The 26,343-nt window shown below is 42.2% G+C and overlaps 1 protein-coding gene across 4 annotated transcripts in view; it reads right to left on the bottom strand.

Moving 5' to 3' along the window:
• IDE (insulin degrading enzyme) overlaps positions 1 to 26,343 on the bottom strand; it is a 120,181-nt gene that overhangs the window by 83,568 nt on the left and 10,270 nt on the right. For all 4 annotated transcript variants that reach the window (XM_005565951.4, XM_005565950.4, XM_074002210.1 and 1 more), the window contains exon 2: positions 2,116 to 2,300. In XM_005565951.4, coding sequence (XP_005566008.3) covers positions 2,116 to 2,300 — 185 coding nt within the window. The remainder of the gene's footprint in view (positions 1 to 2,115; positions 2,301 to 26,343) is intronic.

Genomic DNA, 26,343 nt, shown 5'->3' on the forward strand with positions numbered 1-26,343 from the left:
CACTAATTAGTTGGTAACTTTGGGCAGGTTACTTAGTGTCTCCGAACATTAGTTTTACCACATACTGGACAGGAAGAAAGAGCTGGACTCACAGTTTTAAGAGCTAGAATTTTCTTGTCATGATTTCATTGCAGGAGACTATATAGCACAGTGCTAACAGCATGCATTTGGGGGTTACCGGCTCTACTAGCTATTGTGAAATGGTAAGCACAATACCTATCTTGGCTCAATCGCTTCAATATATACCCAACTAAGAGGGCTGTGTGAGTACAAATTAGATGACATTTGCAAATCACTCTGGTAGTCCAAAGCATTACGGTAGGCAATAGTTATTTGTTCAATATTAGCTTATTTCCTCAGTTCTAAAATGGCACTGAGTTAAAAGGTTTTCAAAGAGGACAAAAAGAAACACTGTCCCACTAACTGTACACATACATAAAAAGCAACCTGCCAGGGCACAGTGGCCCACATCCCTAATCCCAGCACTTCGGGAGGACGAGGTGGGCAGATCACCTGAGGTCAGGAGTTTGAGATCAGCCTGGCCTACACAGCAAAACCTTGTCTCTAATAAAACTACAAAATTAGCTGGGCATGGTGGCGGGCACCTGTAATCCCAGCTACTAGGGAGGATGAGGTAGGTAAATTGCTTGAACCTGGAGGTGGGGGCTGCAGTGGGCGGAGATTGAGCCACTGCACTGCAGCCTGGGCAACAGAGTGATACTCTGTCTCAGAGAAAAAAGAAAGAAAAAAAAAAAGCAACCTGATTAAAGCAACATTAAATGTGTAAGAAATGTGCACATGGCAGGGCGTGGTGGCTCACACCTGTAATCCTAACACTTTTGGAGGCTGAGGTGGGTGGATCACCTGAGGTCAGGAGTTCGAGACCAGCCTGGCCAATGTGGTGAAACTCCATCTCTACTAAAAGTACACAAATTAGCTGGGTGTGGTGGCGGGCACCTGTATTCCCAGTTAGGAGGGTGAGGGAGGAGAATCGCTTGAACCTGGGAGGTGGAGGTTGCAGTCAGCTGAGATCACGCCATTGCACTCCAGCATGGGTGACAACAGCGAAACTCCACCTCAAAAAAAAAAAAAAAAAAAAAAGAAATGTGCACACGAGGCTGGGCACGGTGGCTCACACCTATAATCTCTGCACTTTGGGAGGCCAAGACGGGCAGATCATCTGAGGTCGGGAGTTCAAGACCCGCCTGACCAACATGGAGAAACCCTGTCTCTACTAAAAATACAAAATTAGGCAGGCGTGGTGGTGCATACCTGTAATCCCAGCTACTCGGGAAGCTGAGGTAGGAGAATTGCTTGAACTAGGGAGGTGGAGGTTGCGGTGAGCAGAGATCGCACTATTGCACTCCACCCTGGGCAACAAAAGCGAAACTTCTACTCAAAAAAAAAAAAAAAAAAAAAAGAAAAGAAAAGAAAAAAAAAGAAATGTGCACACAAGAACCTATGAAATATGACATTAGGTCAGGCACGGTGGCTCACGCCTGTAATCCCAGCACTTTGGGAGGCCGAGGCAGGCAGATCACAAGGTCAAGAGATCAAGACCATCCTGGCCAACATGGTGAAACCCCGTCACTAATAAAAATATAAAAATTAGCTGGGCATGGTGGCACGCGCCTGCAATCCCAGCTACTCAGGGGGCTGAGGCAGGAGAATTGCTTGAATCCAGGAGGCAGAGGTTGCAGTGAGCCGAGACTGTGCCACTGCACTCCAGCCTGGCGACAGAGTAAACTCTGCCTCAAAAAAACAAAAAAACCCCAAAAAAACACAAAAAAAAAACAGAAAAAGAAAAAGGAATATATTATTAAATGTACCAAGGTTTAAAAAAAAAAAATTATAACTCTTACTGTAAAGAATGGCAATGAATTTTTGCTGCTAGGTCACCTTAGGTGGGAACCTAACAAAACGTCCTTAGAAAATGTAAGATTATTTGACTGAGACAACTGCAGTTTACCAACAGCTTTACGAGGGTTCTGGTATAAAATAAGGTACACAGAACTGTAACTACTGAGTATTTAAACACGTATGGAAAGTTCTAATAAATGTCAACATTATGTCAATGAAACAAAATGAAGCTTAATTCACAATTTTCAATTGTACCTATATGCACATCAAGTGCTGCTGATGACTTATCCGTGGTGGGATCACTGATAAGAAGTACTTTGATGCCATTGGCCAGCTCTAGCCCTCGATATTCTCGCTTGTCTTCAGGAGACTTGGTAATGTGATTTCCTATTCTCTTGATGGCTGGATTATTCATTTTGCTATAAGTCTTTTTTTGGAAACTGAAAAGAAAGAGATTATTAATTGTTGATTTGTGACTTTATTTTTAAGGACAAACAATAATGTCAACTAAACCCATATAATACATCATCAGATTTTTTTAAATGCTGGAGGAAAACTTTTATAGCCACTCTACAGGGTGCAGTCATTCCTTTCCTCCCTCTTACCCCTCATTCTTTCAGAGAAATGCTAACAAAATTGTTTTCATGGAACCCTATTTGTATCTGAAACAGAACATGGATAGGGGTTTGAGACAGGGTGGCTTAGACCATGTGTTGGTCTGTATGCAGAACTAGAATAGAGTTTTTTGCTGTTTTTTTTTTTTTTTGAGACAGGGTCTCACTTTGTCACCCATGCTTGTATGCAGTAGCGTGATTTTGGCTCACTGCAGGCCTCAACCTCCTGGGCTCAAGCAGACCTCATTCTCCTGCCTCAGTTCCCCCAAGCAGCTGGGACTACAGGCGCTCACCACCACGCCCAGTTAATTTTTCGTATTTTTTGTAGAGATGCGGTTTCAACTTGTTACCCATGCTGGTCTTGAACTCCTGAGCTCAAGCCATCTGTCCACTTCAGCCTCCAAATATGCTAGGATTACAAGCGTGAGCCACTACGCCTGGCCTAGAATAGAGTTTTATTTCACACTATTTCAGAGGTATCTGCTGGAATAAGTGAGGTGAGATATTGTGTAAGAATTATTACTGGGTCAGTCCAAACACTGCTCAAACTGATGATATTGAAAGATAGGGTAGATCTGGAACTTGCAGGTCTGATATACACATGCTCAGAACATAGGGAACAACCCCCATAGGGAACAACCCCCAATGAGGAACAATCCTGCCAAGTTCTAATATAAAATAAGAGACCTGTGTTGTCCTATGACGGCAGCAATAACAAGGACATAAAACAAACAAACAAAAAGTTGGAAGGACCCCAAGTAATTTTTGTAATCTGCTGAAGAGCTGAATGCCAGAGCAGGAAAAGTCCGGCAATCTTAACAGAGATGTCAGAAAAATTCTCTTATAGGCCGGGCGCGGTGGCTCAAGCCTGTAATCCCAGCACTTTGGGAGGCCGAGACGGGCGGATCACGAGGTCGGAAGATCGAGACCATCCTGGCTAACACGGTGAAACCCCGTCTCTACTAAAAAAATACAAAAAACTAGCCGGGCGAGGTGGCGGGCGCCTGTAGTCCCAGCTACTGGGGAGGCTGAGGCAGGAGAATGGCGTGAACCCGGGAGGCGGAGCTTGCAGTGAGCTGAGATCCGGCCACTGCACTCCAGCCTGGGCGACAGAGCGAGACTCCGTCTCAAAAAAAAAAAAAAAATAATAATAATAATAAAAGAAAAAAATAAAAAATAATTATTTGCGCCGGGCGCGGTGGCTCAAGCCTGTAATCCCAGCACTTTGGGAGGCCGAGGCGGGTGGATCACGAGGTCAGGAGATCGAGACTATCCTGGCTAACATGGTGAAACCCTGTCTCTACTAAAAATACAAAAAACTAGCCGGGCGTGGTGGCGGGCGCCTGTAGTCTCAGCTACTTGGGAGGCTGAGGCGGGAGAATGGCGTGAACCCGGGAGGCGGAGCTTGCAGTGAGCCGAGATCACGCCACTGCACTCCAGCCTGGGAGACACAGCGAGACTCCGTCTCAAAAAAAAAAAAAAAAAAAAAAAAAAAAATTATTTGCTATCTCATTGGCCATAAACCACTTAAATTCAATGTCAAAGAACGATGAAAATATCTGAGTGCAAAGTCTAAAAAATGGTGTTTGCGGTAAAACAGTAATAATTCCCAGGGTGACAGGAAATGGTCTATTTCAGACTCCAAAGAGGGGTACAAGGAACCTCAGATAACAGTCCTGGGCCAGGCACAGTGACTCACACCTGTAATCCTAGCACTTTGGGAGGCCGAGGTGGGCAGATCACCTAAGGTCAGGAGTTCGAGACCAGCCTGGTCAATATGGTGAAACCCCGTCTTTACTAAAAATACAAGAAATTAGCTGGACATGGTGGCGGATGCCTGTAATCCCAGCTACTTGGGAGACTGAGGCAGGAGAATCGCTTGAACCCCAGAGGCAGAGGTTGCAGTAAGCCGAGATCATGCCACTGCATTCCAGCCTGGGTGCAACAGAGCGAGACTCCGTCTCAAAAAAAAAAAAAAAAAAAAAAAAAACAGTTCTGGTTAAGACATTTGGCAAAGGACAATCTGTTTAGACTGCAGCAAATGCCTTCAGTGTGTACGCAGTTTGTTTCAACAACACTGAGTTCAATATAAATTAAATGATTTTTAAAAATGAGCCCCAACTTAGCAGCAACATAACACTAAATAAGCCACAAGGCAGCCTCCATTAAGACCCCCAGCAAGAAGGGCAGTGTTAAAACGGCAGTGTTAATAAGAACCTCCGTGTGTACCAAAGAGAATGCCTGAACTTACCTCAGGCAAGAATCTACTCCAGGGAGAAAAGGGGTTGGTCTTCTAGTGATAGTTATACTCAATTTCCTCTGTGGTGCTTGACCCAGTGAGTTTGACTTAGGTAACCAAGAATTACAAATGATTAAAGTGTAATAATGATGATGATGGTCTAAAACTTCTGTCTAAACCACAACTGTGTAGAAGGGAGATGAAACATAGCTCACTTTGGAAGTATAAATTATCTTACTATGTGGGAGGTTAAAAACTCTATATAATAAAGATAACCACCTTAACTATAAGCTACACTCTGTACTTTTTTTCAGGGTTTCAATTTCCCTTATCTGGATTTTAATTTTTTCAGACAAAAAAATATTTAAATTGTAAAACACAGAGTAGGATGTAGGTAGACAAAACAGTTCCAGCCCAGTAAGAACTATTTACAAAATTATCAGAGTTCATCACAGGCATGGATATAACTTACTTGGATGCTTAAGTTGTGTTGGATTAATATTCCTGATATGGTTGAGAGTAAAGAGATGGATTTATTATTCTACAAGTCACACATAAAAATTAGTCCAACTACTTTTGTACAAAGGATCAAGAAAAGCTAAAAATTTCCAAGGTGGCAATACTCCCTAATCAAATATCATGACTTCTTGAGGAAGCAAAACCCAAAAGAAACAGTAGCAACATTTTCAAACAAAACCTATTTCTGGCAATCCTATTCAATACAAAGTCTGGGTTTACCTATAGCATATCTATCAACACTTCCTACAGCAATTTGATTCTCACCTTCTGGAGAAGTGAAGACAATGACTGGGAACTCTTCCTCCTCCGATGATGAATTCATCAACAGCTTGCCTGTCTCTATTTATACTCATAAGATCACCTGTCCATCTACCTCAGATCATTAGCATAAAGCCTTCAAGAGTAATTTTATTTACAGCAAATGTTCTCCAATAAGCAAGCATACTGGCAATTTAGATGACAAGCTAGTGTTAACCCAAATGCTTTCTCAGACAATTATATTTTTAACTTGTTAAAGTTAAAATTTTAAGAGCAATAAAATTACTTTCAATTCTAGGGATATTGTCATACACTGGAAACTTCATAAGGCACAGAATTGTCTTTTCAGCACTCTGATAAGCTGGAGAGATATTTAGTAATTACAACCCATATTTTGTCATTTTGTTCAGAATTTAAAACAATGACTATAATCACAGAAGATAAAAACTGGAAGAGCCACTAGATGTTATATAGTCCTTTGTAGTTCATGGACTGGCTACACTGGCTTCTCCTGGGAGTTTGTTAAAAATGCAAAATATCAGAACCCACCAGAGACCTACTGAGCCATAATCTGCATTTTAACAAGATCCCCAGGTGGGCTAGATCCCCTCATCTTACATACAAGGAAACTGAATCTCAAGGAGTTTAATAAATCAGTTGCCCAAGATCACACAACAAAAAGTTATAATCGAACTCAGTCTTAACTCCCAGTCCTGTATCCAGCCTCCCCTCCATATCCAAACAAACATTTAACAAAGTCTATTAAGGTCCAGGCATCACACTACGCAAATGGTTACAAAGATGAGTACACCAGAGCCCTTGTTTTGAAGGAACCGAGACTAGTGATGAAGTCAGATATAAAAACAGGTCATTATCTTTTTTTTCTATTTTTTTGAGACTGGGTTTCACTCTGTCATCCAGGCACAATCTCGGTTCACTATAGCCTCAACATTCCGGGCTCAGGTGATCCTACCACCTCAGCCTCCCCAGTAGCTGGGACTATAGGCACTCACCACCGTACCCAGCTAATTTTTTGTTTTGTTTTATAGACAGGGTTTCGCCATGTTCGCCAGACCGGTCTCGAACTCCTGACTTCAAGCAATCCAACCGCCTTGGCCTCCCAAAGTTCTGGGACTACAAGCATGAGTCACAGTGTCTGGCCTCTAGGTAATTTTTTTTTGTATAGATGAGGTTTTGCCATGTTGTCCGGGCTGGTCTTTCAAACCCCTGGGCTCAAGCGACTGCCGCCTTGGCTTCCCAAAGTGCTGGGATTGCAGGCATGTGCCACTACACCCAGCCCAGGTCATTATCTTTTAAGTGTGGTGACAAAATTGTCCCCAGAGCACTATGGGAGTAATAGAAGGGGTGCACCTAACCCTGTCTAGGAGGGGAGAGTAGAAGCACACCAAATAAAAGGCAAGGAGACAATCAATCAAGATAGAAGGGAAATATGTGAGCGGAGCCTGACAATGAGGAAAAAGCATGAGGAATATAGTGGAAAAACAAGAAGCATGGTGCTAATGAACTATAACAGGAACTCCAGGTCACAATCATGGACTAAGACATGTAAAGGCCTAAATTTCAGGTATGCAAAAACAAATCCCCAAATATAAGGTCATTTCCAAATTCCACACCAAGAGTAAATTTTACTATGCAAAGAATCTTTTATTCAATTGATCTTTCAGTCTTTCTCATCTCTCTTTCAAGTGTTTCACAATCAATATAGTAGCAGATTGGGAAATTTTACTTTGCTTTTTGCTTCCTACTCACCTCCACTGGTCTCTTACAAATTTAAAGTCAGACCTGATTTAGAAATAATGACCTATAAACCTGAACAGGTGAGTGATCACATTAATAGTGAATTACAAACCAAAACCTCCCTTCTGTGGAATCCATCCACCCCCTCCCAAAACCATAGGTGGAAGTCAAGGCCTATAGCACTCATGCATGTGGAGGAGGAACCCAGAGAGAAAAGGCCTGGAATCAAAACCACACTACATAACATTCCCACTTCCTTCCAGAAGGCAGAGGTAAATAAGCAGAGGGTGACAAGATAGTGGTGGTATGAGCCCTAGGATGCCTCAACATATTAATGCTTAAGATCATATATCCCAAGTACTATTAATATTACATGAACTAAAAAATAACAACATGTCTTAGGGAACCACCTACCCAAAGCTCTTCAGTTATAGGAACATGTATACCTCACTTCATACACCAGCTAGATCATAAAGTTGGGTACAAAATAAAATCCTGTCAGTTAAATCTTATTCACCCTTGATGTTTTGCCTTTGTGCCAGGCAGAATATCAGCTATTGTAACTCTATGTCCTGGTCCTCTGGAAAGGAGTTTATGACCAACAAATAAACCCTTAAATGAAGTAGGGTGGTTGCAATTTAAAGAAATTCTAAAGCAGTATCATTCTAGAGAGAAGTGCTTTTGCAAATGTTGTTTTAGTTTGATGCATGCCTATCAATGGTTGTTCATTCCAAAAGTGACAAGCTTAACACAGAACACTTTATAGAAACGTTATAAAGTTTAAGCAAATGAACAAAACCTCTGTTTTAGACCTTGCGCCAGAGAGGTAACTATAGAAAGTTTCTTGTAGTTTGGGTACCAAGAGTGTATCACAAGTATCCTTCTTCCACATGGAGTTTTCGGGGCTGTTAAGAAATGTAAGATATAAGCCAGGCGTGGTGGCTCACACCTGTAATCCCAACACTTTGGGATGCCGAGGTGGGAGGATCACCTGAGGTCAGGAGTTCGAGACCAGCCTGGCCAACATGGTGAAACCCCATCTCTAATGAAAATATAAAAATTAGCCAAGCATGATGGCGCATGCCTGTAATCCCAGCGACTCGGGAGGCTAAGGCAGGAGAATCGCTTGAACCCAGGAGGCGGAGGTTGCAGTGAGCTGAGATCGCGCCACTGCACTCCAGCTTGGGTGACAGAACGAGACTCCATCTCAAAAAAAAAAAAAAAAAAAAAAAAAGGATAGAATACTATTGCACAAATCTAATCATAACAATCACTCTCATTTTTTTAAAGTGTCATGTGCTTTATAAACTGTTCCTTTAATCTTTCCATTCTCCCTAAGTGATGGGTCACAACAGCTGTTCACAGTCATCCTCTTCAATTCCAAATGAGAAACAAAACCTCAGTCAGTGCTTGCATACCAAAGTATAATCAAAAAGAAAAAAAAAAAAAGGTAAGTGGTTAAGTGACTTGCCCAAAGGCAAGCTGATTTATGGTAAAGCTGGAACTACAGGGAAAGAGGAAGCGTGGGAAGGGGAGGAACAGAAGGTGGTGCTGAAGGAAATCATATACTGGTTTAATTCTCCAGCTCCTGTTTATCACCCTCACAGTCCTTCCCTGACCCCATTCTTCTTCCCTTACAATCCCAAATAACAAAAGCCAGGAAACAAAAAGTAGGTCAAAATAAATGCTCCAAGGAAAGTTTTCAGTTTTTTTACTCCTTCTTCTGCACATAAAACAGAGGTGTAGGGGGAGTCTGGAATGCTTCTAATCTACCAAAGGAGTCCCTTAGCTAAGAACCATAATACATGGCAGGATTAAATGTATAACAGGTTTAAAGTGAGAGAGTATATGTACAGAACTGCCTCATGCATGAGAGGAAACATAAAAATGAGTACTACAGTAGACATGAATGGGTTTAAGTATTTTTAATTTTTAAAAGTATACATTAAACCACAGGATCAGAAAAAAAGGGAAGAAAATCATAATCATCTTGATAGGTGCAAAAAAGTATTTAAATTCAACAACCATTCATGTATTTTTTTAAAGTCAGCAAACTGGAATTACATTTCTTCATTTTAAAAAGAATATCACAGAAATTACGGTAATTATCATACTCAATAGTTTACATGACAAATAATGTAAACAATCTCACGCCCTCCTCTACCAACACGATGCCACTAACATTTCTTCTATTTCAACACTTTATTGGTAGTTCTAACCAGTCCAAAAAAACCAAGAAAAAGAAACAAAACATGTAGAAATGGGAAAGGAAAGAGGAAAAAAATTAACATGATTCTCAAGCAATATGATTATGTATATAGAAAATCCCAAGAATCTACTGACGACTTCCATTTCTGGGTAGGATATAGTAGCTCATGGCAAACAAATTCAACTTCAACAACTGGAAAAGGCCATGATAAATCACAAAAGTCACGTTTGCAAAGATGTTGGAAAGCTGTGCAAGCAACAGGATTGGATAAACTAGTTCCAGAAAGGCAAGCAACCTCTGAGGTGCGCTGATAATCATCATTCACTTTCTTCTCTGAAAATATTTGGTAATTCTGAGTGCAGATTGAAGATCATGCTTGCCCTAAGCAAAGGGACTCTACTGGATGAAGAGATATCATTGAGGTTTCAGTGGTGGCATGAAGTTGGTGTGACAGGTTAAAGTCCCAAGAGGTCCCAAATTTGCAACTAACTTTCCCAACAGAAGATTTTCTGAGATACTACTACATATTTACCAGAATGGCCAAAAAGAAAAAGAGGGCAAATACCAAGTGTTAGAGAAGTTAACAAACTCTCACACACCGCTATAGAAATGCAATTTGGTATGGGCACAACCATTTTCAAAAGTTGGCACTATACACTAAAGCTCACACTATGACCTAACAACGCTAGTAACAGATAAATAACCCAAATAAATGCATTTATATGTTCATAGCAACACAATTCAAAATAGCCCAAACTAGAAATGATCAAATGACAATCAACAATGAAATTATAAATTGTACATTCACACAATGGAAAGTATACAGCAATAAAAAGGAATAATACAGAACAAAGCACAATACACATGAATCTCACTAATATAAGGTTGAGTGAAAGAGGCTAGACACAAAAGAGTAAATACTGTAACCTTCCATTTATACAAAGCAGAAGAGCAAGTAAAATCAAGCTATGCCTTCATTCCAGGATAGTCATTAACCCTTGGGAGTGGGAGTAGTGATTGGATTTGAAAAGGAGAATGAAGGGGCTTTGGGGTTCCAGGTCATGTGCTGGTTATACAGGTATGTTCAGTTTGTAAAAATGCATTAAGTTGAACACTGACATCTTTCAATACAAAGTTCTTAAAAATAGAGCTTTTCAAAATATCATAAAACACAGTAAAATAAAAGGAAGGGGGAGATATATGAATTACTGATATTACAAATATCAACCACCAAAAATCATCCTGGAAACAGTACCACTTGAATACTGGAAAGTAGCTACCCATACCAAAGAGGTGCTAAACTAAGCTCACTAAGGAACAGTAGTACAATTAACATAATTAAACCTTCTCAGGTGTATCTTGAGACAATTACTTCTGTTGATTGGCCACAAGAAATAGGAGGCCCATGTAAGTACAGTATCAGTCAACAAAGTTAACTCAGTATGCTAAATGTTTTAACTCAGGTCTTTACTCATTACGTATTATTTGAACTAGCTTTTAGTAATTACTTTAGACTTTAGTTAAGATTTAAAAATAAAACTTGACACTCCCAGTAACTAATAAAGAGCTAAGTATAACATAGATAAAAGCAAAATGATTAAACTTTGAATAAATTCTCCCCTCAACAACTTTCAATATTTATACCAAACAACTTCTAATTCAGGATTTGAATGAGACAAATTATTTTTAAAACAAAATTAAAAGAATACCATACAAAGTTAACATTTCTTCAAACTCAATTAATTTTACATGTGGGTAACCTCTCCTAGATGCTTCATGAACCCAGAAGAGCAAGGGCAGCTTAAAGACACCTGTCATGGTTTTCTTCTTCTTCTTTTTAAGATAGGGTCTCGCTCCCATCATCCAGGCTGGAGTGCAGTGCCACTATCACGGCTCATGACTTCCCCGGCTCAAGTGATCCTCCCACCTCACCCTCCTGTGTAGCTGGGACTACAGGCATGCGCCGCCATGCCCGGCTAATTTTTTGTATTTTTTGTTTTTGTTTTTGTTTTTTTTTTAGTAGAGACAGGTTTTGCCATGTTTCCCAGGACGACTTGAACTCCTGGGCTCAAGCAATCTTCCCACTTCGGCTTCCCAAGTGCTGGGATTATAAGCACAAGCCACCACGCCTGGCCTGGCTTCTAAAGATTAATTCAAATTAGTTATAGGTCAAAGAGTTATCGACCTATAACTAATTCTCTCAAGATAGCCCTCTAAAAAAAGCAAACCATAAATATTCCTTATCAAAAATAGTTGGGATCAGAAGTGTTTCAGATTTTCCTGGATTTTAAAATATTTGCATTACATTTACCAATAGAGCATCTGCTTTGAGCATCATGTTGGTGCTCAAAAAATTTAGAATTCTGGAGGATTTCCGATTTTGAATTTTTCAGATTTGGAATGCTCAACCTGTATTCTGTACAGAGGGTTCAGTTCCACCTATGTGTACATGCTGGTTCTGAAAGAAGATAATCTGCCCAACTCAGAGAATGCAGCCTCAGGAAACTTGACCTGTACTTTGCCTTAGTATGATTCTTCACTGTCTGCACTGATCTACTGACAACTTCCAGGCCGTGTTCGGTAATTACATACCTTCGTCTTTACCAAATGACCTCTCTGCTCCTGAGGTACTGGATACTACCGGACTATTCTGGTCAAACCAGATTTTCTGGCCTCATCTAGTGTGTTTTTGTTTTTAAAAACAGGTCTCCCTTTGTTGCGCAGGCTGAACTTGAACACCCAGGCTCAAGCGATCCTCCCATCTCAGCCTCCCAAGTAGGAGGGTGTGCCATCGTGCCCATTTTGGCCTCATCTAGTTTTGACAATCAAGAGTCACATGAGGCCGGGTTCAATGGCTCATGCCTGCAATCCCAGCACTTTGGGAGGTCGAGGCAGGTGGATCACCTGATGTCGGGAGTTCAAGACCAGCCTGACCAACGTAGAGAAGCCCATCTCTACTAAAAATACCAAAATTAGCCAGGCGTGGTAGCGGGCTCCTGTAATCCCAGCTACTCGGGAGGCTGAGGCAGGAGAATTGCTCGAACCCGGGAGGCAGAGGTTGCGGTGAACTGAGATCGCGCCACTGCACTCCAGCCTGGGCAACAAGAGCAAAACTCCATCTCAAAACAAACAAACAAACAAAGTCAGATGAAATGTATATATGGCCCATTAAATTGACAGAGGTACCTATAGTTGCATCATACTCAGGCAACCTTCACAGGGTTTCTACTGTAAAATATGTTTATATAAACTTCACTAAGGTATAGTTCCTGGTACACAGCAGTCATCCATGAATGGTAACTTGATTATTATAAAATCATCATCATTATTATGGTCGTAGTGGGTGAGGTGCAAACAGACCACCTCCATAACCACCATGTTATTACCAGCATTCTTAACACATAGTCATGTGAATTCCAGATGTTATTTGTCATTTCTGGTGGTCAAAAACATTCATTAGGCAGGCTGATAATAGGATTATACTTTATAAGACTATTAGGAAAACAGGTAAATAATTATCCCTTTACAATTGCAATAGATGAGCCAGTGTTTATAGTGAGTAGTTCTCAATGGGTGACTATTCCCACTCACCAACCCCCCACTGAGGACATCTGGCAATGACTAGAGGAATTTTTTATTGTCACAACTGAAGGTGCTAATGGCATATAGTGAGTAGAGGCCAGGGATGCCACTAAGCATCCTACACTGTACCGGATATCTCCCACAAGAATTATTTGGCCCACACCTGTAATCCCAGCACTTTGGGAGGCTGAGGCAGGCGGATCACCTGAGGCCAGGAGTTTGAAACCAGCCTAGCCAACAAGCTGAAATACTGTCTCTTCTAAAAATACAAAAATTAGCTGGGCATGGTGGCACAAACCTGTAATCCCAGCTACGCGGGAGGCTGAGGCACAAGAATCACTTGAATCTGGGAGGCAGATGTTGCAGTGAGCCAAGATTATGCCACTGCACTCTAGTCTGGGCAACAGAGTGAGACTGTATCTTTAAAAAAAGAAAAAGATGGCCGGGCGCGGTGGCTCAAGCCTGTAATCCCAGCACTTTGGGAGGCCGAGACAGGCGGATCACGAGGTCAGGAGATCGAGACCATCCTGGCTAACACGGTGAAACCCCGTCTCTACTAAAAAATACAAAAAACCAGCTGGGTGAGTTGGCGGGCGCCTGTAGTCCCAGCTACTCGGGAGGCTGAGGCAGGAGAATGGCGTAAACCCGGGAGGCGGAGCTTGCAGTGAGCTGAGATCCGGTCACTGCACTCCAGCCTGGGCGACAGAGCAAGACTCCGTCTCAAAAAAAAAAAAAAGAAAAAGATTTTGGTACAAAATATCAATAGTGCTAAGGATGAAAGACCCTAGTTTATAGTTCTGATTTTATTACCCCCAAAATAATGGATGAAAATCACTGCAACCAATTCTATCCACTTAAACCCAAGAGACAGCCTCATTAAAGTACAAAAAGCTTCTCTATAAACTCCCATCTATGTATCTATATATTTCTCAATCAATCAATCAATCGAAATCTAAGCCACAAAAGATTTAAATGAAGAGGGAAAAAACTGATAAAGAAAGAGAAAGAGAGAAGGAAACTTTACAGGAACCTTGTCCTAGAGTAAGGAATCTAGTGCACAAGTGAAGGGGTTAAGCTTAGAAAGAAGCAAAACCACTATGTCAGAACAGATGCTTACTGAATATTCAGTTAGTATCTTGCAGGACATATACTTGTTTAGGGAATAAATATATTATATAATATATTATCTATATACATAACATATTCAATGAACCCCTTATATAGATCCTATTATTCCCATTATTTACTGGATGGGGAAGTTAAAGCTCAGAAAAGTTATTTGGTTGGAACCACATAGGTATAAAATAGAAGAGCTAAGATTCAAACCCGTCTTTAGACACAAAACCACCATGCTGTTAAACACTTCACCAAGTTAAAAGTACAGCTCAACACTTTGGGAGGCTGAGGCCGGCAGATCACCTGAGGTCAGGAGTTCAAGACTAGCCTGACCAACATGGAGAAATCCCGTCTCTACTAAACATACCAAATTAGCCGGGCACGGTGACACATGCCTATAATCCCAGCTACTCGGGAGGCTGAGGCAGGAGAATTGCTTGAACCCAGGAGGTAGAGGCTGCAGTAAGCTGAGATTGCACCACTGCACTCCAGCCTGGGCAACAAGAGCGAAGCTGTGTCTCAAAAAAAAAAAAAAAAACCATGAAAAAAAAGGAATTAGTTTGTCAGCTCACAACTGGGGCAATTTCCAAAATGATTTTTTAAATGGTTTCTCAGGTGAAAAATTCAAGCAGACAATGGAACAGAACCCACAGCCTAATTCTAGCACTTACATCCTCACTCAACTGCTAATCTAATGTAGTTTGGCCCAATGTTGCTGTCAATTTTAGGTTCCACTTTGTTTCTTTGTACACATAGGATAATAACTGCTGGAAGTTTAGAAATTTAGTAGCCTTGATTCTGACTCTCTTACCACCAATGCTATTCTATTTCTATTTCTTCATTTAGATATAAACTTTGTATTTTATTTTTTCTTTTTGTGGATACATAGCACGTATATAGACATAGACTTTTTTTTTTTTTTTTTTTTTTTTGAGGCGGAGTCTCGCTCTGTCGCCCAGGCTGGAGTGCAGTGGCGCGATCTCGGCTCACTGCAAGCTCCGCCTCCCGGGTTCCTGCCATTCTCCTGCCTCAGCCTCCCGAGTAGCTGGGACTACAGGCGCCGCCACCACGCCCGGCTAATTTTTTTTTTGTATTTTTAGTGGAGACGGGGTTTCATTGTGTTAGCCAGGATGGTCTCGATCTCCTGACCTCGTGATCCTCCCGCCTCGGCCTCCCAAAGTGCTGGGACATAGACTTTATGAAAAGTCACCGGCCGGGCGCGGTGGCTCACGCCTGTAATACCAGCTCTTTGGGAGGCTGAGGACAGCGGATCACAAGGTCATGAGATCGAGACCATCCTGGCTAACATGGTGAAACTCCGTCTCTACTAAAAACACACACAAAAAAATTAGCCAGGCGTTTTGGCAGGCGCCCGCAGTCCCAGTTATTCGGGAGGCTGAGGCAGGAGAATGGAGAGAACCCAGGAGGCGGAGGTTGCAGTGAGTTGAGATTGCACCACTGCACTCAAGCCTGGGTGACAGAGCAAGACTCCATCTCAAAAAAAAAAAAAAAAAAAAAAAAAAGTCACCTCTGGCCGGGCACAATGGCTCACGCCTGTAATCCCAGCACTTTGGGAGGCCGAGGTGGGCCGATCACGAAGTCAGGAGATTGAGACCATCCTGGCTACCAAGGTGAAACCCCGTCTCTACTAAAAAAAAATACAAAAATTAGCAGGTGGTGGGCGCCTGTAGTCCCAGCTACTCGGGTGGCTGAGGCAGGAGAATGGCGTGAACCCGGGAGGCGGAGCTTGCAGTGAGCCGAGATTGTGCCACTGCACTCCAGCCTGGGCAACAGAGCGAGACTCCATCTCAAAAAAAAAAAGGATGATCACCTATATTCTCTTCAATACCATTAAAATGGACTCATCCATAAAACTGTAACCAATCGATAAAGGCAATCCACAAGCATTCAAGACTATTAGGTAAAAAAGTGAACTCACTTTTTCTTGCCACAGTAGGCAAAACTAAGTTCAATGTTGGTAGATACAAGGAGAGCAACTGATGCTTATGTAGACAATCTAACCTAGTCTTCACGGACTAGGCTGTGTCAGCAGTACCACAGCACCAAGCATTCAAGTAGAGGCTACTTTATGATACAAGTTTCAAACTATTTTTTAAAAAAGAAATATGCTTTCTTCCACTGAAATCTTATGGAAATCTAATTCATAACATGAAATGACTAGTTCAAGAAGGGAAGAGGAAGTCATTCACACCCTCCCCCTATCCAAATGAACAAAACAAAACAAAAATTCCAGGTTCCATCAGTGTTGGTGATACTGACAAGGATTCCCAAAGCTCTGACAAGTATAGTTTAAAAATTAATGCAGAACGCCAATAAAAATACCAAAAAGCTACTTTATGGAGACATATTGATGTTAAAGTTTATATGGAAAAACAAACACACAAGAATAAATAGCAAGGAAAGGCCAGGCACGGTGGCTCACACCTGTAATACCAGCACTTTGGGAGACTGAGACAGGTGAATCACCTGAGGTCTGGAGTTCGAGACCAGCCTGGCCAACATGGTGAAACTTTGCCTCTACTAAAAATATAAAAATTAGCTGGGCGCAGTGGTGGGCGCCTATAGTCCCAGCTACTTGGGAGGCTGAGGCAGAAAAATCACTTGAACCCTGGAGGCAGAGGTTGCCACAGCACTCCAGCCTGGGTGACAGAGCAAGACTCTGGCTCGGAAAACAAAAAAGAACAATGGAAAAGACTAGAAAGTAGAGAATTAGACTGAAATACATATGGAAACTTAGCATTTAACAGAAGTGGCATTCAGTGTAAGAGATGGACTTTTAGGCCAGGCGCGGTGGCTCAAGCCTGTAATTCCAGCACTTTGGGAGGCCGAGACGGGCGGATCACAAGGTCAGGAGATCGAGATCATCCTGGCTAAAACGGTGAAGCCCCATCTCTACTAAAAAAATACAAAAAACTAGCCGGGCGAGGTGGTGGGCACCTGTAGTCCCAGCTACTCGGGAGGCTGAGGCAGGAGAATGGCGTAAACCCAGGAGGCGGAGTTTGCAGTGAGCTGAGATCCGGCCACTGCACTCCAGCCTGGGCGACAGAGCGAGACTCTGTCTCAAAAAAAAAAAAAAAAAAAAAGAGATGGACTTTTAATAGTGTCTGGACAATTGAGTTGCCATCAGGAAAAAGACAAAATCAGATCCACATCTAACATCATTCACAAATATAAACTCCCAATAAACAAGAAAACAAAATGTAAACAATGAAACTATGTAAGTGATATGGTTTGAATCTGTGTCCCCACCAAATCTCAAGCTGAACTGTAAACCCCAGTGTTGGAGGTGGGGCCTGATGGGAGGTGACTGGATCATGGGGCAGAGTTCTCATGAATGGGTTAGCAGCATCCTCTTGGTGGTGTTCTTGTGATAGTGAGTGAGATCTGGTTGTTTAAAAGTGTGTAGCACCTCCCTCCTCCTTGGTCCTGCTCCTGCCATGTAAGCAGTGCTTTCTTCCCCTTCGCCTTCCACTATGACTGAAAGTTTCCTGAGGCCTCCCCAGAAACCGAGCAGATGCCAGCATGATGCTTCCAGTATGCCTGCAGAACTGTGGGCCAATTAAACTCTTTTCTTTATAAATTATCCAGTCTCAGGTATTTCTTTATAGCAATGCGAGAACTGACCAATACAGTAAGTACTAGAAAAAAGATAGTTGAATTCTTCTTATTCTTCTTTAACTTTGGTGTACAAAAAAAATCCAGGGGCATGGATAAAAAACTAAATATAAGAGCTAAAATCATAAAACTCTTAGAAGAAAACATAGGCCAAAAGCTTCATGACATTGGATTGGGCAATGATTTCCTGGATACGACACCAAAAACACAGGCAATAAAAGAAAAAAATAAACTGAATTGGCCAGGCATGGTGGCTCACGCCTGTAATCCCAGCACTTTGGGAGGCCAAGGTGGGCAGATCACCTGAGGTTGGGAGTTCAAGACCAGCCTGACCAACATGGAGAAACCATGTCTCTACTAAAAATAAAAAATTAGCCGGGCATGGTGGCACATGCCTGTAATCCCAGCTACTCGGGAGGCTGAAGCAGGAGAATCTCTTGAACCCAGGAAGTGGAGGTTGCGGTGAGCCGAGATCGCATTACTGCACTCCAGCCTGGGCAACAAGAGCAAAGCTCCATCTCAAAAACTAAATAAATAAGTAAATAAATAAATAAACTGACCTATATTAAAATAAAAAATTTCTGTGCAAAGGATACAGTGAAAAGGCAACCTGTGGAGTGGGAAAAAATATTTGATAAGGGGTTAATATTCAGAATATATCAAAACCTTCAATAAAACAACAAAAAAATTCTAAAAGGGCAAAGGTCTTGAAAAGACACTTCTCCAAAGAAGATATACAAACGGCCAATAAGTACATAAAAAGATGCTCAACATCACTAATCATTAGAAAAGTACAAATCAAAACTAAAATGAAATGCCACTTCATACCGATTAGGATAATTATTTTAAAAACACCGTGAATACAAAAAATTAGCCAGGTGTGGTAGCGCACACGCCTGTAGTCCCAGTCAATCAGGAGGCTGAGGCAGGAGAATGGTGTGAACCCGGGAGGTGGAGCTTGCAGTTAGCAGAGATGGTGCCACTGCACTCCAGTCTGGGTGACGGAGGGAGACTCCGTCTCACAACAAACAAACAAAAAAACACATCCTGGCCAACATAGTGAAACCCCGTCTCTACTAAAAATACATAAATTAGCCAGGTGTGGTGGCGTGCGCCTGTAGTTCCAGCTACTCAGGAGGCTGAGGCAGAAGAATCCCTTGAATTTCGGAGGCAGAGGTTGCAGTGAGCCAAGATCGTGCCATTGCACTCCAGCTTGGAGACAGAGCAAGACTCGATCTCTAAAAATAATAATAATAAATAAAATAAGTTCAGGTGAGGATGTGGAAAAACTAGCCTGTGCACACTGCTAGTGGGAATACAAAATGGTACAGCAGTATGGAAAACAGTATGGCAGTTCCTCAGAAAATTAGAAATAGAATTACCATGTGATCCAACAATTCCACTTCTGGATACATATATAAAAGAAATGAAAGCAAAGACTCGAACAGATATTTGTACAGCTATGTTCATAGCAGCAGTACTGGCAACAGCCAAAAGGTGGAAGTCACCCAAGTGTCCACTGATGGATGAATCAATAAACAAAATGTAGTTTATACAATAAAATTTATTCAGCCTTAAAAAGGAAAAAATTCTGACACATGCTACCATATGAACCTAGAAGACATACTAAATGAAATAAGCTGGCTGGGCGCGGTGGCTCACACCTGTAATCCCAGCACTTTGGGAGGCCGAGGCAGGCAGATCATGACGTCAAGAGATTGAGACCATCCTGGTCAACATGGTGAAACCCCGTCTCTACTGAAAATACAAAAAATAGCTGGGAGTGGTGGTGTGCACATGTAGTCCCAGCTACTCAGGAGGCTGAGGCAGGAGAATTGCTTGAACCCAGGAGGCAGAGGTTGCAGTGAGCCAAGACCACACCACTGCACACCAGCCTGGCAACAGAGCAAGACTCTGTCTCAAAAAAAAAAGAAAAAAGAAATCAGCTAATCACAAAAGGACAAATACTACACAACTTCACTTACATCAGGTAACTAGAGTAGTCAAATTCACAGACAGAAAACAGACTGGTGGTTGACAGGGTCTGAAGGGAGGGGAAATGGTGACTTATTATTTGATGGGCATAGAGTTTCAGTTTGGTGATATGAAAAAAGTTCTAGAGCTGGATGACGGTGATGGTTACACAACAACGTGGATGTATTTACCACGACTGAACAATGCACATAAAAATGCTCAAAATGGGCCAGGTGTGGTGGCTCATGCTTGTAATCCCAGTACTTTGGAAAGCCAAGGTGGGAAGACCACCTGAGGCCAGGAGTTTGAGACCAGTCTGGGCAACATAGTCAGACCCCATCTATACACACACACAAAAAGGTCAAAATAATAAATTTTATATTATATATTTGTTATCACAATAATAAAACCAACCATGATGGGGGGTGGCGTGGGAAACAGAATCAAAATTCTAACAAACTGGCCGGGCGCAGTGGCTCACGCCTGTAATCCCAGCACTCTGGGAGGCCCAGGCAGGTGGATCACAAGGTCAGGAGATCGAGACCATCCTGGCTAACACAGTGAAATCCTGTCTCTACTAAAAAATACAAAAAATTAGCCGGGCATAGTGGCAGGCGCCTGTAATCCCACCTACTTGGGAGGCTGAGGCAGGAGAATGACGTCAACCCTGGAGGCGGAGTTTGCAGTGAGCCTAGATCGAGCCACTGCACTCCAGCCTGGGCGACAGAGCGAGATTCCATCTCAAAAAGAAAAAGAAAAATTCTAACAAACTAACCTAACAACTATAAATGAGTAACATAATCACATTGAAGGAGTGTAAAAGAAAAGAATTTAACTATGGAAAGCTGGATTTTGACTGGATACAATAAAGCTTAAGAGAAAAAGAACTATATGTAAATATTATGACCTATTTTAAAAGTGTTTCTCACAGGTGAGCTAGCAATTATGAAACTTTGTGTACACTAGAATTGAGGAAATAAGAAAGTAAATTGTAGAAAATGAAATCCAGTGTTCTCATTGTTGGAAAAAGAAGTTATAAATAAGAAATTGGAAAAGGCTAAAATTGTGGTACTAAGTTGGAATCAAAGGTATCAATGTAAACTTATATTTTTAATAGATACAGAAAGACACAGAAATATAAATATGTGTATATGTGGCTGTCCACTAGAAGCATTAGACTGTCCACTAGAAGCAATGGCACCTCAGCAGCAATGAGCACATCTAGTGCCCAGACCTTGGTCTCTAAAGATTATTTTCCGGCTGGGCGAGGTGGCTCACGCTTGTAATCCCAGCACTTTGGGAAGCTGAGGTCAGCAGATCACCTCAGGTCAGGAGTTTGAGACCAGCCTGGCCAACATGATGAAACCCCATCTCTACTAAAAATACAAAAATTAGCCAGGCATGGTGGTACATGCCTGTAATTCCAGCTGCCTGGGAGGCTGAGGCAGGAGAATTGCTTGAACCTGGGAGGCAGAGATTGCAATGAGCCGAGATCACGCCATTGTACTCCAGCCTGGGCGACAGAATAAGACTCTGTCTCAAAATAAAAAAAAATTATTTTCCAATAAAAGGAACTAAGTGATTGATTCAAGGGCTAGGGCAAGAAAAATATAAGATGAGTCTGGAACACAAGTAAAACAATACTCTAAAAAAAATGGGGTTTATTCAAAATACACAGGCGCCAAAACAAAGAAACTCCTAAGGGTCAAAGCCATCATAATTTGAGCAACAAAACAAAGAACGATAGTACTGAATTTTCAGCCATAAGTTAACATAAATGTATGTTCATAGCAATATAAATAAATAACAAAAAGAAAAAGCAGGCTGGGCATGGTGGCTCACGCCTGTAATCCCAGCACTTTGGGAGGCTGAGAAAGGCGGATCACCTGAAGTCAGGAGTTCGAGACCAGTTTGGCCAACATGGTGAAATCCTGTCTCTACTAAAAATACAAAAATTAGCCAGGTATGGTGGCACATGCCTGTAGTTCCCGGTACTCAGGAGGCTGAGGCAGGAGAATTGCTTGAACCTGGGAGGCAGAGGTTGCAGTGAGCCAAGACTGTGCCACTGTGCTCCAGCCTGGGCAAAAGAGTGAGACTCCATCTCAAAAAAAAAAAAAAAAAAAAAAAAAAGAATACCAATCTTTCTCAAATTCTTCCAAAAAAGAAGAGAGAATACCTCCAAACTCATTTTAGGAAATCAGTATTACCCTGATACTAAAGCCAGACAAGGACACTATAAGAAAAGAAAATTGGCCGGGTGCGGTGGCTCAAGCCTGTAATCCCAGCACTTTGGGAGGCCGAGACGGGCGGATCACGAGGTCAGGAGATCGAGACCATCCTGGCTAACACGGTGAAACCCCGTCTCTACTAAAAAATACAAAAAACTAGCCGGGCGAGGTGGTGGGAGCCTGTAGTCCCAGCTACTCAGGAGGCTGAGACAGGAGAATGGCCCGAACCCGGGAGGCGGAGCTTGCAGTGAGCTGAGATCCGGCCACTGCACTCCAGCCTGGGCGACAGAGCGAGACTCCGTCTCAAAAAAAAAAAAAAAAAAAAAAAAAAAAGAAAAGAAAATTACAGGCCAATAACCTTGATGAATACAGACAAACATTTAGCCAGACTAAGAAAAAAAGACAGAAGACACAAATAAAAACAGAGATGAAAAAGGAGACATTAGGCCAGGTGCGATGGCTCACGCCTATAATCCAGTACTTTGGGAGGCCGAGGTAGGCGGATCACCTAAGGTCAGGAGTTTGAGACCAGCCTGGCCAACATGGTGAAACCCCGTCTCTACTAAAAATACAAAAATTAGCCAGGCGTTGTGGCAGGCGCCTGTAATCCCAGCTACTCGGGAGGTTTGAGGCAGGAGAAACACTTGAACCCGCGAGGCGGAGGTTGCAGTGAGCCGAGATCACACCACTGTACTCCAGCCTGGGGGACAAGAGCGAGACTTCGTCTCAAAAGAGAAAAAAAGAGAAAGAAAAAGAAAAAGGAGACATTACAATTGGTACTGCAAAAATTCAAAAGATCATTAGTGGCTACTATGAGCAACTATATGCCAATAAATTGAAAAATCTAGAAGAAATGGGTAAATTCCTAGACACACACAACCTACCAAGATTGAACCATGAAGAAATCCAAAACCTAAACACACCAACAAGTAACAAGATTGAAGCCGTAATAAAGTCTGCCAGCAAAGAAAAGCCCAGGACCCATGGCTTTCCTGCTGAATTATACTAAATATTTAAATAACTAATACCAATTCTGCTCAAATTATTCCAAAAAATAGAGGAGGAAAGAATAACTCCAGACTCATTCTATGAGGCCAGTATTACCCTGATACCAAAACCATACAAAGACACATAAAAAAATGAAAACTACAAGCCAATATCACTGATGAATATTGGTGCAAATACCCTCAACAAAATACTTGCAAACCAAATTCAACAGCATGTTAAAAGGATCATTCACCGTGATCAAGTGAGATATATCCCTGCAATGCAAGGATGGTTCAACATCAACACACTTATTGCAAACAATAAATGTGATACACCACATTAACAGAATGAAGGGGGAACAACCCCACACGAATCTCAACAGATGTAGAAAACAGGCTAAGTATAGTGGCTCATGCCTATCATCCCAACATTTTGGGAGGCTGGGATGAAAGGATGGCTTGAGTTCAAGAGCTCAAGACCAGCCTGGGCAACATAGCAAGACACCACCTCTACAAAAACAGCTGGACATGATGGCACACGCCTATATTCCCAAGTACTCAGGGATGCTAAGGTAGAAAGATCCCTTGAGCTCAAGAATTTAGGTCTGGAGTGAGCCATGATTGCACCACTGCACTCCAGTCAGGCTGACAAGAGTGCAATAGTGTCTCAAAAACAAAAACAAAAACAAAAAAAGATGGCCAGGTGCAATGGCTCATACCTGTAATCCCAGCACTTTGGGAGGCCAAGGCAGGTGGATCACCTGAGGTCAGGAATTCAAGACCCGTCTGACCAACATGGAAAAACCCCGTCTCTACTAAAAATACAAAATTAGCCGAGTGTGGTGGCACATGACTGTAATCCCAGCTACTTGGGAGGCTGAGGCAGGAGAATCGCTTGAACCCAGGAGGCAGAGGTTGCAGTGAGCCAAGATCTTGCCATTGCACTCCAGCCTGGGCAACAAGAGCAAAACTCCATCTCAAAAACAAAAACAAAAAAAAAATCCCTCTTCACGGACAGCTTTCAGATGCCACATGCAGGATCTGTGAAAAAAGGGGAAAAAATAGATGCAGAAAAATAATTTGACAATATTCAACAGCCTTTCATGGTAAAAACTCTCAACAAATTAGGTATACAAGGAATACCTCCATTGTGTACTTCAGTACAATAAGGGCCATGGAAGACAAGCAAACAATGAACATATTCAGCAGTGAAAAGTTGAAAGCCTTTCCTCTATAATCAGGAACAAGCATGATGAGGATGCCCACTCTCACTTCTATTCATCAGTGATAATTTTCTGATTTTGATGGTATTGTGATTATATAGAGAATCACACTAAAAAGGCCAGGCACAGTGGCTCCCGCCTGTAATCCCAACACTTTGGGAGGCCGAGGTGGGGGGATCACCTGAGGTCAGGAGTTCAAGACCAGCCTGACCAACATGGAGAAACCTCGTTTCTACTAAAAATACAAAAATTAGCCGAGCGTGGTGGCACATGCCTGTAATCCCAGCTACTTGGGAGGCTGAAGCAGGGGAATGGCTTGAACCCGGGAGGTGGGGGTTGCAGTGAGCCAAGATCTCGCCATTGCACTCTACCAGGCCAATAGAGTGAGACTCTGCCTCAAAAACAAACAAACAAAAACAAAAACAACAACAACAACAAAAACTTAGGAATAAATTTAACAAAAGAAATGTAAAACTTAAACTCTAAATGGAAAGACTCCCATGTTCATGGATGAGAGGACAGTATTTTTAAGATAACAGTAATCCCCAAATAGATTAAAATCCCACCTAAGACTTCTTTTTTGCAGAAATTGACAAATTGATCCTAAGACTTGTTTGGAAATGCAGAGGACCCAGAATGGTCAAAAAAGTCTTGAGAAAGAAAAACAAAGCTGGAAGACTCAAACTGCCTGACTTCAAAACAACTGTAAACAAAATAGTGTGGTACTGGCATCAGGATAAACATACAGATTAATGGAACAAAACAGAAAGCTCAGAGATAAACTCTCACTTTTTGATCAATTTATTTTCGAAAAGGATGATGGCTGGGCATGTTGTAATCTCAGCACTTTGGGAGGCCGAGGTGGGCAGATCACTTGATGCCAGGAGTTCAAGACTAGCCTGGCCAAGATGGTGAAACCCCATCTCTACTAAAAATACAAAAATTATCTGGGCACAGTGGTGGACGCCTGTAGTCCCAGCTACTCAGGAGGCTGAGGCATGAGAATTGTTTAAACATGGGAGGCGGAGGTTGCAGTGAGCAGAGATCATGCCACTGCACTCCAACCTGGGCAACAGACCAAGACTCCATCTCAAAAAAAAAAAAAAAAAAAAAAAACCCCAAAAAGGATGCCAAAACAATTCAATGAGGAAAGACTAGTCTTTTCAACAAACAGTACTGGATATCCACATGTAAAAAGGTGAAGTTGGACTCTTACCTCACACCATATATATAAACTAACTCAAAATAGATCAAAGACTTCCATGTAACAGCTAAATAATTAAATAATACAACTCTTTTTTTTTTTTTTTTTTTTTTTTTTTTTTTTGAGACAGTTTTGCTCTTGTTGCCCAGGCTAGAGTGCAAAGGGGTGATCTCAGCTCACTGCAACGTCCACCTTCCAGGTTCAAGTGATTCTCCTGTCTCAGCCTCCTGAGTAGCTGGGATTACAGACGCCTGTCACTACGCCTGGCTAATTTTGGGTATTTTTAGTAGAGATGGGGTTTCACCATGTTGGCCAGGCTGGTCTCGAACTCCTGACCTCAGGTGATCTGCCCACCTCGGCCTCCCAAAGTGCTAGGATTACAGGTGTGAGCCACCACGCCTAGCCAATAATACAAATATTAAAAGAAAATTTAAGAGTAAATCTTTGTGCCAGCTACTTGGGTGCCTGAGACAGGAGAATCACTTCAAGCCGTGAGGCGGAGGCTACAGTGAGCTGAGATCAGGCCACTACACTCCAGCCTGGCAACAGAGCGAGACTCCATCTCAAAAAAAAAAACCCCAAAACTTAAAGTCTCAGATTCATGAAGCTAGGAAGTTTAAAGATGATCTGGTCCCCTCTCACCCACCTCTGCCAAAAAAACACATGAGCCTAGGTGTGGTGGCTCACGCCTGTAATCCCAACACTTTGAGGGGCCAAGGTGGGCGGATCACCTGAGGTCAGGAGTTTGAGACCAGCCTGGCCAACATGGTGAAACCCCATCTCTACTAAAAATACAAAATTAGCTGGGCATGGTGGCACATGCCTGTAGTCTCAGCTACTTGGGATACTGAGGGAGAGAACTGCTTGAACCTGGGAGGCGGAGGTTGCAGTGGGTCAAGATCGCGCCACTGCACTCCAGCCTGGGTGACAGAGAGAG

Source organism: Macaca fascicularis, chromosome 9 (genome assembly GCF_037993035.2).
Source record: "Macaca fascicularis isolate 582-1 chromosome 9, T2T-MFA8v1.1".
Taxonomy (NCBI): Eukaryota; Metazoa; Chordata; class Mammalia; order Primates; family Cercopithecidae; genus Macaca; species Macaca fascicularis.